This window comes from Poecilia reticulata, linkage group LG9, assembly GCF_000633615.1.
Source record: "Poecilia reticulata strain Guanapo linkage group LG9, Guppy_female_1.0+MT, whole genome shotgun sequence".
Classification (NCBI taxonomy): Eukaryota; Metazoa; Chordata; class Actinopteri; order Cyprinodontiformes; family Poeciliidae; genus Poecilia; species Poecilia reticulata.
Window position 1 is genome coordinate 26,915,449 of NC_024339.1, and position 14,664 is coordinate 26,930,112.

Sequence of the window (14,664 nt, forward strand, 5' to 3'; positions counted from 1 at the left end):
GTGTGTGTGTGTGTGTGTGTGTGTGTGTGTATTGATAAAATTAAAATAACATTTTATCACTAAACTTGTTAATTAAAACCGTTGTTTATTAGGCAGAGGTTTATTATAAAATCAAAGCAAAAATTAATTAACAAAAAATCGCAATAGCGAAAAGTTTGCCTCTTTTTGATTAGCCTGTGGATTTATTTGAATTGATCAAGTAGATTAATCATGAATGAACCAACAGTGCAACATTGCTGATAGGCTGCCTTGATGTGCCCTGAATACATCCAAAAACACAAACAAATTACATGCCAAGTCTGAGCTAGACTGATACAGCCATGCAGGCAGTGCTTGCTAATTTGTTGCAGTCCTGCTGATTTGTCCAAGTGTCGTCACTGAAACTCCAGCAAGGAAAACATCAGCAAACTTGGTTCACTTGGCTCCGTACCATCCTGCTCTAACCTTTTTTTCTCCTAAAGTTTTTTTAGCCCCACCCATTTCTTTCTCTTTTCTTTTCGGCTTGTTGGCAAATTTAACCCTCTCCTCTTTCTTCTTTTCTTATATTTATTTTTGCTATTTATATACAAAACAAGTTTAACGTGACATGCATCATAAGTAGATATTAGATCACCTACATTTTACTCCCTATTATCATCGTGAGAGAAGAAAGAAGAAATGTTGAGTTGCAGCCCCACCTAGTGGAATAAATGGACCACCGCAGGACTTTTAGCACTAATTCTTCATATAAAAAAAATGTATAAAAATAATTTTTTAAAAAGTTAACCATTAGTACTGTTTTGTGCTCCAGGAATTTTTGAACTGGCTGAAATAATGTCACAACATATAAAAATGTTGAAATGTTGTATTAAAATATTAATCTGTTGAGGGTTTATCAACTGTTGAAATCAGCTTAACGTTGAAGCATTTCTTAACTCAAAATAAATCTGCTCTCACAGGAACATGTTGCGAATGCCCAGGTATAAAGGTCAACTGTAAAATGTTGTACTTGGTGCTGGAACAAGATTAAGATGTACTGTATAAACGCCAGACTGCAGTCAGTCATTGCAACCTGAACGGAGCACAAACAGATGCTGCAGAAAATGTCCTTTGCCTTTCAAAACTCTCTTTGCTGAGAAAGATCAATTGGTTAGGCTTCTCTCAACTCTGTCTACAATGGCAGGCAGTACCTGTGAGTGGTAAGTTAGTTTTCTATTTATGTTTATGTTATTTTTTTGTCTCCAACGTATTCATAGGTTTGTATTCTGAAAATGAAACCAAAGCTACATAAAGTAAAGTGCAGATCTAACTTTAGTAATTCACTAAATGTCAATTTTACACCTGCTGTTTAATGTTTGGTTTATGTGCCTTTCAGGTAGTAAAAATCATTTTTATATAATTTAGTAAAATACTGTGACCTCAGCATATCTTTTTATTTGCTTATTATGACAGTTCTTATTTAGCATAATAAGTAAAAAGCTACAATCTAAAACAGTGTGAGACTTATAAACATGTGTGACGTGATTAAAAGGTCAAAATTATTGAGTTAACAACTTTAGTCTCTTATTAGAGTATGACAAGCTGAATTTGATGGTATCATGTCATCATTAGTTCTGAAGAGGGACTGTAATTGGATGTAAAACTGACTATATATCTGAACTGAATTTGAAGTGATTAGTTTTCTTGTATAATTTTTGTACTTTTTTCAAATGTAATGTAATGGAGATGGAAATGAGAAAGGAATGGAGATATGTGGGGAAATATTTTTAAAAGGAAAGAGGGATGGAAAGAATATGAGACAACACCCTAGAAATCTGCTTCTATACCTGCAGAAAGAGACAAAATGAAACCACAAACAACACATTTATATCAGTAACAACTACAACATCACTGAATAAGACAATACAAGATTGTTAGGGTGTCTGACAACACCTGAATCTTAATACCTGTGAGTGTATGTGTGTGTGTGTGTGTGCTTGTGTTTGTGTGGTGTTGATTTGATACATTGTAAGGACAATTTTTCTTATACAACACTGTGGAGACTGATTGGTCCTTGTGGGGATCAAAGCCTGCTTCTCACTAGAAGAAGTGTCTTTTTGGGGTTAGGGGTGTGAATTGAGTTTACATATGGTTTAAGGTCAGATATGTATTGCTAATGGTTAGGTTAGCAGCAGCCCTGGGTAAGGGTCAGGGTCAGGCTGTAGAAAGGAATGCGAGTCAATATAAAGTCCTAGAGATAGAGAAACACAATGCATAGTGGGCTTGTGTATCTAAGTTCTCTTGATAAGAATGTTTAATAGCATGTGAAGAGAAACACACTCAGCACCCAGGACCTGAGGCAGACATAAGATAGAACGAGTCACAGAGACGCAGAGACACCAACACACCAGCAGTGACAAAAGTAAGTACATATTTTCAGCTTCACTCGCCCTCGTATGGACGTCTACATGTAAAAGCTCGAAATTTTGCATGCACAAATTTTGCCCGTCACTTGGCTGGATGAGGGTAAGCATTTGTTGAATGGAGACGGAGAGACTTCCCTATGTTGAGCCCTTGAAGCCAAATGTTAGAATGTACACTCATTGTGCGTTTAAAATTGGCTCAGAAAAAATACCTTACAGCTTGTTAAAAAAATGAATTTAATAGTTATAACAGCTGAAAAATGTGGGGTGGACAGAGGGCGCAGATATGGGAAGTGCGGGGACATATCCATGTTGTAATGTGTAATGTGTAGATCCAAAATAAAAGTAACACTTTTTAGTTTGTAAATTAAATGTTTAGTTTGTGAATTAACTATTTAGTTTGGAACTGTGGCAAATGTGAAATTATTACTTTGAAATAAGAACACCCAAATAAACCAGAATATTGCTCTTATTTTTTCTTACAGTGTAACTTTTCAAATGAAACCCCAATAGAAACATTTTTCAGAGAATTGACCAGTTTTTTCTGGCGCTCCTCTCTAATGCAGCCCTGGGCAAACGCCCATATAGCCCTTACATATATATATATAAAAAAACGTCTCTGCTCGTATCTTGCATGCATCTTTGCACATGCATGTTTGTTTGGACATGCATGTTTGTTTTCATTGCTAAAGACAGCCTTGCAAGTGTAATGCTTTCTTACACTATTGTCCTGTATCTGATTTAGTTCCGTGTGTAAACAACATTCACAGTGTACCGACTCTATCGGGGCTGCTTCAGGACAGAAGAATTAGATTTGTGCGACTTTAAAGTGGATCAGTGTTTTGTAATGATCCCCTCTTTTTTTTTTCTCCCTCTGTGCTCCTGCCTATTATTAGCTACGGAGCCCTTACAGTAAGTGCAAGTTGGCTCCATGACGGTCAGAGCTGCAGCTCTGCAAGCAGCGGCACATTTCAGAGCAGCGGTCGCGCTCCTTGCACTGCGGTCGCCTTTATATGCACTGATCCAGAGGGGCTTTTCACCTAAACGTCAGGGCTCGGTCGGCTATTTTCCAAGCCTCGGTCGGATCACCTTTCCCCGAAGATGAAGCAGAATACGAGCAGCCGTCAGGTGCGAGCCGCATCCGATGGAGCCCCGCTTTCCGACTCGCTCATCGACCAACCTAATGCAGCACTTCCTTTTGTTGCGGTAAGGAGGGTCCGTACGGCATTTAGAATGGCAGCGGAATCAAACTGGTTTTAATCCTTTATCATTGGTTTTGCGCTGGAGTCGCACGGAGCCGGATAAACAGGCTCAGGAGTCAGTGACGGGGCGTTACATAACGTGTAATGCAGCAAAGCCTCATGACTAGTTTGTCTCGGTGGTGGAGGGACAGTCCGCTCCTCATGGTAGGAAATCAACTATTTTATTCTGCTTCTAATATCTTGGTGGCGGAGGATGCGAACCGACCTATTCATTTTGCATTGTGAATGATGTGTAATATCCGACCTTATAAAAATGATTAATTCATTTGAGAGTTGCGCAGTCTAGTGTGTGCTATTACAGGAAGGGCATGTTGTAGAGCATTATTTCAGGCGGTGGATCTTCTCAGAGGCCCAGCTTAAGGTCAAATTGTTAGGTGTCTGTGTGTTAATACATATGAGTCAAGCAGGGCTGCAGCTTGTGTTGCTCATAGGGAGCCTGTTTTATGAATGAAAACGAGCTAGTGACTTAAATAGCAAGAAAGCAGCCTGAATACTGGAAGTGGGGCATTGCATGCATAAGAAATCTTCAGTTTTTGCTAAAATAAATAAATACCAGGAATCAGTCTTTGGAATGACCAAGAGTCAGCCCAAAGGCCGAAGATGCTCAAAGAAGAGGATTACTCGAGTCTAGGCAGCTGAGGTAGTATGAGGGCGTACTCACTTCATTCAGAAAAACGGCAGTGTGATATTTTAAATATTGATGACCTTTGGCTGCTAATTCTCACAGTTTGGTAAAAATTAATATGAGATTAAACATTTAAATCAAGGAACCCCTTTACCGCTGGGGCCGGTGTCCTGCAGATTTTGTAAGTTTCATCTTATCTGAAATAGATAAATGAGTCTGAAAGCCTGGCTGAGAAAGTAATTTGTCTCTTTGATCCAGATGCATTAGAGCAAGGACGCATCTAAAGGAGTTGACACTTCTTTGTGAAATTCTAAATCTAGTGAATTAGGACAGAGGATATGTCTTATAAAGTTGGACGTTTTGCTATGACAGAACTGACATAGCCTTTTCCGCGATGGACTTACATTTTCAATATTTTCCAATAGTCATGGAATTTTTAGAGAGTCTTCTGTAGCTAAAAAGAGATAATAGTGTTTATGCTTTCCAGCAAAAGTTTGGCTGTGTGTTGCTTTTAAAGACTGGGATAAACAAAGCGTCCTCTCTGTTTGTCTGCTGGTCACTTTAAGAATCAGTGACGGGAAACTTGTGAATGAGCACAGGGAAGTCACGAGACCATTCATTGTTAGCTCTGCAGGCTGACTGAGCAGTGCGGATGAAAAACAGAGTGAGAGCTCTGATACCATGCAGGATGCCATAGACTTCTGGATCTGAAAGCAGTGTTTTGTTTATGGTTTTGTAATTTCCTCAGGTCCCAGTTGACAGATACTGATATGGACTATGAGAGGCCAAACGTTGAAACTATCAAGTGTGTGGTAGTGGGTGACAATGCAGTTGGAAAGACCCGCCTTATCTGCGCCCGGGCCTGCAATGCCACACTCACTCAGTACCAGTTACTTGCTACGCATGTGCCCACAGTTTGGGCAATCGATCAGTACAGAGTATGCCAAGAGGTGAGTAGGAATGGTAAACATTGTTGCAAAAAAGCACATCGTAAGTGCCTGTAGTGCTTCGTGTAATTTGCAAAAATTTATGAATATTCATGCTTTGTTGCTGCTCAGGTGTTAGAGCGCTCCAGAGATGTAGTGGATGATGTGAGTGTGTCCCTGCGGCTATGGGATACTTTTGGAGATCATCACAAGGACCGGCGTTTTGCATACGGCAGGTGAGGAACTGCTAAAGGCGATGTTGGTGGGACTCATCCATCACAACTAACAAAAATAATTGTGGCATGTTCAGGTCCGATGTTGTGGTGCTGTGCTTCTCCATCGCCAACCCAAACTCTCTGTACCATGTAAAGACCATGTGGTACCCTGAGATCAAGCACTTCTGTCCCCGCGCTCCTGTCATCTTGGTAGGGTGCCAGCTGGACCTGCGCTATGCAGATCTGGAGGCAGTCAACAGGGCACGGAGGCCTTTGGCCAGGTACCGAGACTTAATGTTACAATGTTTCTTTGAATGCAAGCTTTTCCTGTCAAAGAGATTCTAATGAAACCAGATGTGCATACATTGCATAAAAAGTCATGTAACCTTTTTCTTTTTTCCTTCTCACTGACATGAAATCATATTAGACTTTCAGAGAGAATTTTTAGAGTCAGACTACAATGCTTATGATAAACCCCAGATGAATTTTCAAAGCATTTTGTTTTGTTTGATTTAGTTCAATAGTTGCACACCCAACACCCAAGGAAACTTGAAAACCTGAGAACATCATCCCATCTTTAAAATATGGCAGAGCTGGTGTCATGTTGTGTTGGTGTTTTGCTCAACAGAATAGATTACATCATGAGAAAAATAGATCATATAGAGGAATATGATTATATTAATAGTTAAAAGTCATGTTGTTGGTTGATTCACATTAAGATATATTTTGACTGAAAAGAAATGTACTGTGTCAAATATACTGGGTCAATCTGACCTAGAAGTCAGAAAGGAATTCAGACTGGAGAGATGTGGAATAAACAATCACCAAAGAGGGAAAGGTTAAGTTGTTATGCAAGAAACCTTTGGCAAACGTCTTTTCCTGCTTGCATGCAAGAATGTCAGCCAGGAATGGGAAAGAATCTCTGTTTGGACAGATAAGAAACCAACAACCTGACTAATAGTTCTTCTGATGGAGCAGATTTAATTTCCAGGAGGTCAAGCCCTAATTCTCGGAACTTCCATCACACATCCAGTGTAAGACGGAGCCAGAATTGCTATGCAAGCGAGGTTCGGTAACGCCATTGGTCAAAAGCTTTCCAATACACAACAATAGGGCTGGAATGGTATAAAAACCTGATGTCAGAAGTAAGAGACAAGACATTTTGGATTTCTGAGACAATGAAAATGAGATGAGGAAAATGCGGTGTGAATCCGCAGATGTGCATTAAATGTCTTTCTGTTTATCTATGATCAGGGAGAATGGAGTTTGTGTATCATTTCTTATTTATGTATTCCATGAGTTTAGCACCTTTAAATTCCTCAATAATCATTAAATAAATATTGAGAAAACATCTTAAGACATCAGTCACTAAGTTAAATAAGGCACAACAAACTCCAAGAAGTAGACAGTGATCTGTTATGTTGATGGTACATTAATCACAAACTGATGTAACGACAACAAAATCCAAGTTCTGGAGTATCCATCACAAAGTCCTGAAATTTAATCTCATCAAAAATGTGTGGGCAAAGCCTTAAGCATGTGTGTGAGCAAGGGAGCCTATAAATCTGTTTCAGGTTTATCAGTTCTGTTAGGAGGAATGAGCCAAAATTACGGCAAACTATTGTAGGGAGCTTGTGGAAAAATGCTCAAAATGTGTAAACTGCAATTCATGCTTCTGAATTTAAATAGCAAAGTAACAATTAAACAAAACAGAAATTATCCATGTAATACTAATTTACCTAAAACAGGAAAAGTTTAATCTAGTTTAATGCCAGATAAAGTTTTATCAGTAAATAAATCAGATTTTGGTTTCCCTCCTCTCCAATGGTCATTACCTTCTCATTTTCAGACCTATAAAATCCAACGAGATCCTTCCACCAGAGAGAGGAAGGGAGGTAGCCAAAGAGCTGGGCGTCCCGTATTATGAAACCAGTGTCGTTGCTCAATTTGGTGTCAAGGACGTCTTTGACAATGCCATCCGAGCTGCTCTCATCTCTCGCCGCCATCTGCAGTTTTGGAAATCTCACCTCAGAAATGTCCAGCGGCCTCTGCTCCAAGCGCCCTTCCTTCCCCCGAAGCCTCCCCCTCCTATCATCACTGTGCCACCTCCCCCCTCCACCACAGAAGAGCACCCGGCCGGCCTGCTGGAGGACCCACACTGTGCTGATGTCATCCTGGTCCTACAGGAGCGACAGAAAATCTTTGCACACAAGATATACTTGGCAACATCCTCCTCAAAGTTTTATGACCTGTTCAGTATGGACACGCAAAATGAGGAGACTGAACGGCCCCCGCGTGGCCCCCTCTCTGGCAGAGAGCTGCTGATGCGTGCTGCTAGCTTTGATGTTTGTGAGAGCAGCGACGACGGAGACAGGGCCAACCTGCGGGCGTGCACGAGCGACGGCACCTTGAAGGACTCTGAGGGCGCCCGGCGCGGCAGACTGCTCTCCTCATGGAGTCGAGCCTTCGTCAGCATTCAGGAGGAGCTGGTGGATGACCCTGTGACGTACACCTCCAGATTCATGACCGTCGTACACATGGACCTGTCGATCCAGCTCGGGCCTTTTCGAGCAGTGCTTCGCTACCTGTACACCGGTCAGCTGGACGAGAATGAGAAGGAACTCATGCAGATTGCACACATCGCTGAGCTGCTGGAGGTCTTTGATCTGCGGATGATGGTGGCAAACATACTTAACAACGAAGCCTTCATGAACCAGGAAATCACCAAAGCCTTCCATGTACGCCGCACAAATAGAGTAAAAGAATGCTTGGCTAAAGGCACCTTTTCTGGTGAGAGAACTTTATTATGTTTGCTTCCTCACTGCATTTGACACAGTTATGACTAAGGGCTTACCAGTGTTTCCGTATTGATGCTGCAGACGTGGTATTCAAGCTCGACGATGGGACGATCATGGCCCACAAGCCTTTGCTCATCTCTAGTTGTGACTGGATGGCAGCTATGTTTGGTGGACCTTTCGTTGAGAGCTGCACCAAAGAGGTGAGCCAAGGATAGACTGCATATCAGATGTTCTTTAAAACTAGTAAGACACCGTTTGAATAAATCACTCTGCTCTTGTGGAGTCCAGATTGTCAGATTTCTGTTAGAAAGCCTTAGTAAACAAACATGAAAACCAAGAAAAAGGCAAGATAAGTCAGGAAGAAAGTTGTGAAGAAGTTCAAAGATGGTTTAAGTTATAAAAAAATATATCAGCACTTTTTAGAACAGTACCCAATCATAATCTAAAGAGTTAAAATGGACAAGTTGGGAAAGAAGAGCATTATTTGAGAGCAATTATTAGTTGTGAAGTCCATTAATGACATTAATAGGAGAGGGGGAAGAAGAAAACCAGTGTAGACAGAAAGAGATAAGAATCCCTGTTAATAGTTTGGTATCAACTTTGCAGATGACACAGCAAACGTGTGGAAGAAGGGGCTTTGATGAGATTAAAATTTAGCTTTTGGACATACAAAAGACGATGTGTGATAACAGCTAGCATTAAACATCACCAACCAAGAAAGATGAGACTAAATATGAGGCTATCCTGGAATGAAGTCTCTGAAATCTTGCACAGTCTTTGTTCTAGTCTGGTTGGAGGACAACAACAGTAAACAAAGAGTCTGCCACAACAGATGAGAGCACATTCATGTGTTAAAATGGTCTAATCAAAGTGCAAGTGCACTTGCTTTTCATAGGTGCTTTCCAGTCTGCCTAACTTGAGCTATCTTCCAAACAAGAACAAGTTATTGACATAGTGGAGGTGAATATGAAATCCACAAAACTCAGAATTTTAATTGGAAGTGAAGTTTCAAATCATGTAATTTTCCTTCGACTTATTATACACAATTGCGTATTTTGTATAATAAAGTTTAAAGTAATACCTTTAAACATTTTGTAAGATGGCAAAAAGTTTAAAGGATCTACATACTTTTGCAAGGCACAGTAGGCTGACGTTAGCAGCACTCCATTGGGGATGTGAGGGATAATTCAATTAGGGGACTCTAACTCTGGTTTAATACTATTAAACTGGCTTTGTGATCCAGACATACTGTAAATCTGTGAGGGAGATACGGTGTGTGTTTTCACTCCAAAGTATAGTGATTTACTAAAAGAAGAAGAAAAGCTTTTCTAAACAAAGATTAGATTTTTTAAATCTATTTTTAGACGCACTGATCAATAATCTGCTTTAGGACAGTTTAAGAAATGGGATACTTTTTGCTTGAGTCACTGCTGCTGCAGGTAAATACATTACATAGTTAATCCCAAAACTATTCATACTTGTGGTAGATTTAGATTTACATAGATTTGTATTTATTTATTTATTTATTTAACTCAGAAGTTTGTATCTGATGGAAAACCAGACATGCATCTCAAATGATAATAAATCAAAGTAAAAGGAGTATCTGTTTTGAGAATACAGTAATAATGGCATGCCAAAAATTATATAAAACCTTCTAAAATGGTATGAACAATGTTTGGCCAATCTATAACATAATTATTATTATTTTTATTTTTTTTCAATTTAATGACTAAAATGGAAATCAGTCCTTTCAGATATTTTCTAGGGATCCTGTATTATCCTTATCCATATAAACATTTATTTTTGAGGCTAAACTGAAAAAGCTTTGCATATTGGATTGTGTTATTTTTCATTTTTCTGCATTGTTGCATCATCTATAGCAATTTCCTGTGTGAACCATTATCTTAGCTCCTATTTCTTTAAGCATTACTCCTTGAAAGGACCAGTTAGATTTCTGCATAGTGAGAAAAAGCCTGTCAACCGAGCTTTTAGTCCATTTAGAAGGACTAAAGAGCCAGAATCTCTATAGACATTCTGTCTCTATAGACATTCTGTCTATATCTCTATAGACATTCTGTCTATAGAGATATTAGGAGAAATAAATCCTCTCATAGCAGATGAGCTTCTGGAATTTACAAATCAGCAGAAAATCGGAGCTTGTAAGTAACTCCCCGCCCCGTCTTTCTGTTTGTAAGGTGCTGCTTCCCAACACGACTCGGAGCTGCATGCGAGCCGTGCTGGAGTATCTCTACATGGGCAGATTCTGCTCTCGGTCAGACTTGGATGCAATGGAGCTCATTGTTCTTGCCAACCGTCTTTGCCTCCCCCACCTGGTCGCTCTAACAGGTATCGCATTTGCTGTTGCTTATTTCCCTGCACTGGATCATATCAGAAATAAAGCTGCATGCTTTTTAATTGGTCTCAGACTCTGAAGCGCGTTTCTTTTCAGAACTCTACACAGTAACAGTTTTGACGGAGTCGGCGATGATGGGGACGGATATCGATGGCGATGTGCTGATATACTTGGATATGGCCCAGGTGCTCTCACCTGTCAATGATGACAAATAATAATTGAGTCTTGATCATGTTTTCTCTTGCAAATTGGACTTTTATAAATATTATGCAAATGGTCAGTACTACCAGGTGTGGCAAAAGAAAGCACTATCTGAACTTTTTGGTTTTCTTTGGTCATAATCTGTACCTCTGGAATTCTACATTAATACCGAAAAAAAAAGCATTTACTTTACATCAATTTCATGCAAAAATGAATACAAAATTGAATTAACTACTGATAGTCTTTCAAGAAGGGGCTGCACAGTGGCGCAGTTGGTAGAGCTGTTGCCTTGCAGCAAGAAGGTTCTGGGTTCGATTCCCGGCCTGGGGTCTTTCTGCATGGAGTTTGCATGTTCTCCCTGTGCATGCGTGGGTTTTCTCCGGGTACTCCGGTTTCCTCCCACAGTCCAAAAACATGACTGTCAGGTTAATTGGCCTCTCCAAATTGCCCCTAGGTATGAGTGTGTGTGCGCATGGTTGTGTGTCCTGTGTGTCTCTGTGTTGCCCTGCGACAGACTGGCAACATGTCCAGGGTGTACCCCGCCTCTCGCCCGAAACGTTGGCTGGAGATGGGCACCAGCACCCCTCCCGACCCCACTGAGGGAAAAAGGGTGCAAGAAAATGGATGGATGGATAGTCTTTCAAGAAGCAGTTCATATTATCTGTTGCACCATATGCAGAAATACGTTACAACATTCAAGTGTATTTTCAATATTGAGGATATTTTTCCTAATCAGAGGTCAAAAATCTCAGTTTTCAGCTAGAACAACTGACTCTGCACTAAAATGACAATCTCACTTTGAATGTTGACAGTTCCATGGAGCCCAGCAGCTGACTGGATGGTGCTTGCACCACATCTGCACCAACTACAACAGTGTCTGCCGCAAGTTTCCACGTGAAATGAAGGCTAAGTCCACAGGTACCACATTTAGACTTTGCCAAGATTCTGCTGTTGTCATTCTTTTTCTCATTCTTTAGTTGAATTCTGGCACAAATGACTGCAAAGAATGAAGCTTCTGAGATTAATATCTTATTTTCTAAAGTCCTTCATTAAAGCTAAATATTTTTTCAACTTTTAGGATAACTTGAAACCATCTTCTTAAAAAAAATCTCTGTACCGAAAAATGTTAATTATTAATAAAAATGTGTTCTGATGCAGAGAACCAAGACTACTTTGAGAAACATCGCTGGCCACCAGTTTGGTACTTGAAGGAAGACGACCACTACCAAAGAGCACGCAAAGAGCGTGAAAAAGAGGACTACCTGTACCAGAGACGGCAATGTAAACGCAAGTGGCTCTTCTGGAACCTTCCTTCCTCCCCAAACTCAAACTCACCCTCCGGATCATCTGCCATTATTTGACCAGGTGGTAAGGGCGGGGTCCAGTCTGGAGTCCATCTGTATGTTTGCAAATTGTAAAGGACACAATAGAAGACAAGCACTGATAGCTTGGTATACTCCAAACATTCAGGCAGACCTTTTATCCCTCTGCCTCCGTGGGCAAACGCTCCATGTTTGCAAAGTCAGCTCAGAGTTGTGAATAAATTTAAAAGTATTATTCCTTACAATTTCAGCTCTTTGTCTGCTAAAGACAAAGAGACAAACCTCCATAGTATAAACTGTCTCGACTTATGACACAGTGGAACAAGTGCAAAGTGGATTGCTAAATATGCCCATATTAGAATTTAAAGTTTAATAAATAAATTTGCCAGCACAGAACTTTCAACCTGTGGCTATAAATAAATACCAATAACCTGAGCTGACAACTAAGTGCTGCTTACCAGCTCTGACAACCAGCAATTCAACAGTAACTCAAGTCTCAGAGATAAAACACTTTGCCCTTAAGTGTTTGTACAATCTGCCAGACCGCATGTTGATCATGATTTCAAACTGGAGATAACGAAAGTACGGCTTGTCTGGAAAGAGCAAACTACAATAATTCATTTGAAAGTTTCTATGACGATCATGTCTACAAAAATAAACACAAACACTACTATTCCTGTTATTTTTGTATGTTTATTCAACTTTGCAGAATTTATACAATAAGCTTGCATAGCTTAACCTGGTATCTCTTGTACCACCTACATATCGTGATCTTTTGGTCTGTGGCTTTTTGCCACAAAAGGGCTTAAGTTCACATGAATGGATACAGTGTCATCTGACACAAAGGATTCCTGGTTCAAGTTGCTTCGTTCTTTCATTTGCCCCTGAATGCAGCTATCACCACTGCTATTCCAAACGGGTTTGCTCAATGTGGATTAATAGCACACATGTTCAACTACATGTCTCCATAAAATAGTCCTGTCATTTTGACTGCTGTCATCCTGAAAAGCAACAGATAATGTATTAATCATCAGAGCTGAAGTGATTGTATTATTACTATATTTGTCTGTGGTGGGAACTTGTTTTTAAGAGATTTGCCCCTTTGAATGTGATTGGTTATTTGAAATCTGTACATGGCAGAGTCGGTGGGTGTCAGTCATTGTCGTGTTAACTTACTACTGGATGATCTAATCTCTGCACCTTCAACATCACCACACGATCTTTCTGAACTCCAGAGGGAAACATATGAACTTCCAGTGGCAGCATACTGCTGAGCAGCATTAGACTGTTTCGTGCTATGTCAAGACAGGCTGCAGAGGAGACAAAACCAAGACATTTAAGGTCGCTCAATTCAGTTTGTGACTATCAAAGCATCTTTCTGGATTTGTTTTGCACACCTTGCTGTATGTCATGTTCAAGATTGTCATCTACTGTTGCTCTTGATTGTACAATGGGCTGCAGAATGTTTCAGATTTGCAGGCATGGTGCTCAGAGAGGATGGGTAGTATTGTAAATTGTATTAAATATCAGATAAACTCTAATGTACTGTTGTTACCTAATATTGTGCACTGCTGGCAGTGAGCAAAATCTTACTGTATTACTCAGTAAAACTGAAAATAGACTTACCGAAATTGTTTTTAGTTACTGTGCAGCTACTTACATGATGTTTGAAATAACTGAATACTTATTGTGCTGACTTCCAGCTACATCTGTTACATACTTTACTGTACATGCAAATTATAGGCAGGTACATTTAACAATGGATTATACTGTATGTAAAATAGAGTTTCAAAGTAAAGTAGATATTGACATATATGAATTATATCATAAAAATGTACCTTACATCCTGAAATCATACTCTGGTTATACGAAAACAGACTTTTCATTGCAGCATTAGCTTACATAGTGTCAATTTTTTTTTAAAAAGTTTTCTTTAATATTGTATGCAATTATTTGTTCTTTGGACTGACTGGACGTGAAGGATCTGGCAAAAGTCTTCGTACCGCTTTTACCTTTTCACATGTCACATTGCAACAGACTTTAAGATATTCTATTGGTATTTAATCCGTCAGGCAGCATGACTTTCTTTTCTTTGAGGTGGGAAGAAACTGTCAAAATTCTTCACAACAGACTATTTCTTAAAAGTGTGCATCTGTGTGTTCTCCCCTTATTCAATACTATGTAGAACACCTTTACCTGCAGGCACAACTGCAAGTTTTTTTAGGCTATTTGTCTCAAAGCCTTGCAAATTTTTTGCCCTGCTAACACTTAAAATTTGCTATGATCTATGCTGTTGCAGCTGTTGTAAGTTGAGTTGTCATCATGGAAGATGACCCCATGGGGATGGTGTGTTCAGGATTAAGTGCATTTCCACAACACACTGCATTGCCATGGAGCTCAAATTCAATATAAATTGAACTAGAGACCCACATGGACTGAACCCTACATGATGAGGCAAACTGCAAACAAGACCTCTACAGGCCTTATTAATGCCTCTCGTCTGTAAAAATTAGATTAGTAAAATGCATTTATAATAGTTGTTCTGCTGACAAATGCTTCCACCTGAGTTGTTGATCTCTGC

General features: G+C 39.8%; 1 protein-coding gene across 2 annotated transcripts; it reads left to right on the forward strand.

Annotated features, from left to right (window-relative positions):
* The first annotated feature begins 3,056 nt into the window (after window positions 1-3,056).
* On the forward strand, window positions 3,057-13,998 carry rhobtb2a (Rho related BTB domain containing 2a). Of its 2 annotated transcripts, none has more exons than XM_008418993.2 (10): window positions 3,057-3,587; window positions 5,017-5,218; window positions 5,327-5,430; window positions 5,505-5,690; window positions 7,259-8,199; window positions 8,289-8,407; window positions 10,403-10,553; window positions 10,657-10,745; window positions 11,574-11,679; window positions 11,920-13,998. In XM_008418993.2, exons 1-10 carry the CDS (start codon window positions 3,526-3,528, stop codon window positions 12,120-12,122), a joined length of 2,163 nt encoding a protein of 720 aa, XP_008417215.1. In that variant the 5' UTR covers window positions 3,057-3,525; the 3' UTR covers window positions 12,123-13,998. The 2 variants fall into 2 exon arrangements, with proteins under 2 accessions (XP_008417215.1, XP_008417216.1); XM_008418994.2 differs by lacking the exon at window positions 3,057-3,587 and adding an exon at window positions 3,595-3,787.
* Window positions 13,999-14,664: the final 666 nt, after the last annotated feature.

Bases quoted from the DNA above. Each gene is read 5' to 3' on its own strand.
- rhobtb2a (XM_008418993.2), top strand. From the start codon at position 3,526: ATGGAGCCCCGCTTTCCGACTCGCTCATCGACCAACCTAATGCAGCAC. The intron at 5,431-5,504 runs GTGAGGAACTGC...TGGCATGTTCAG, and splicing joins CGGCGTTTTGCATACGGCAG to GTCCGATGTTGTGGTGCTGT. The intron at 5,691-7,258 runs GTACCGAGACTT...TCTCATTTTCAG, and splicing joins GCACGGAGGCCTTTGGCCAG to ACCTATAAAATCCAACGAGA.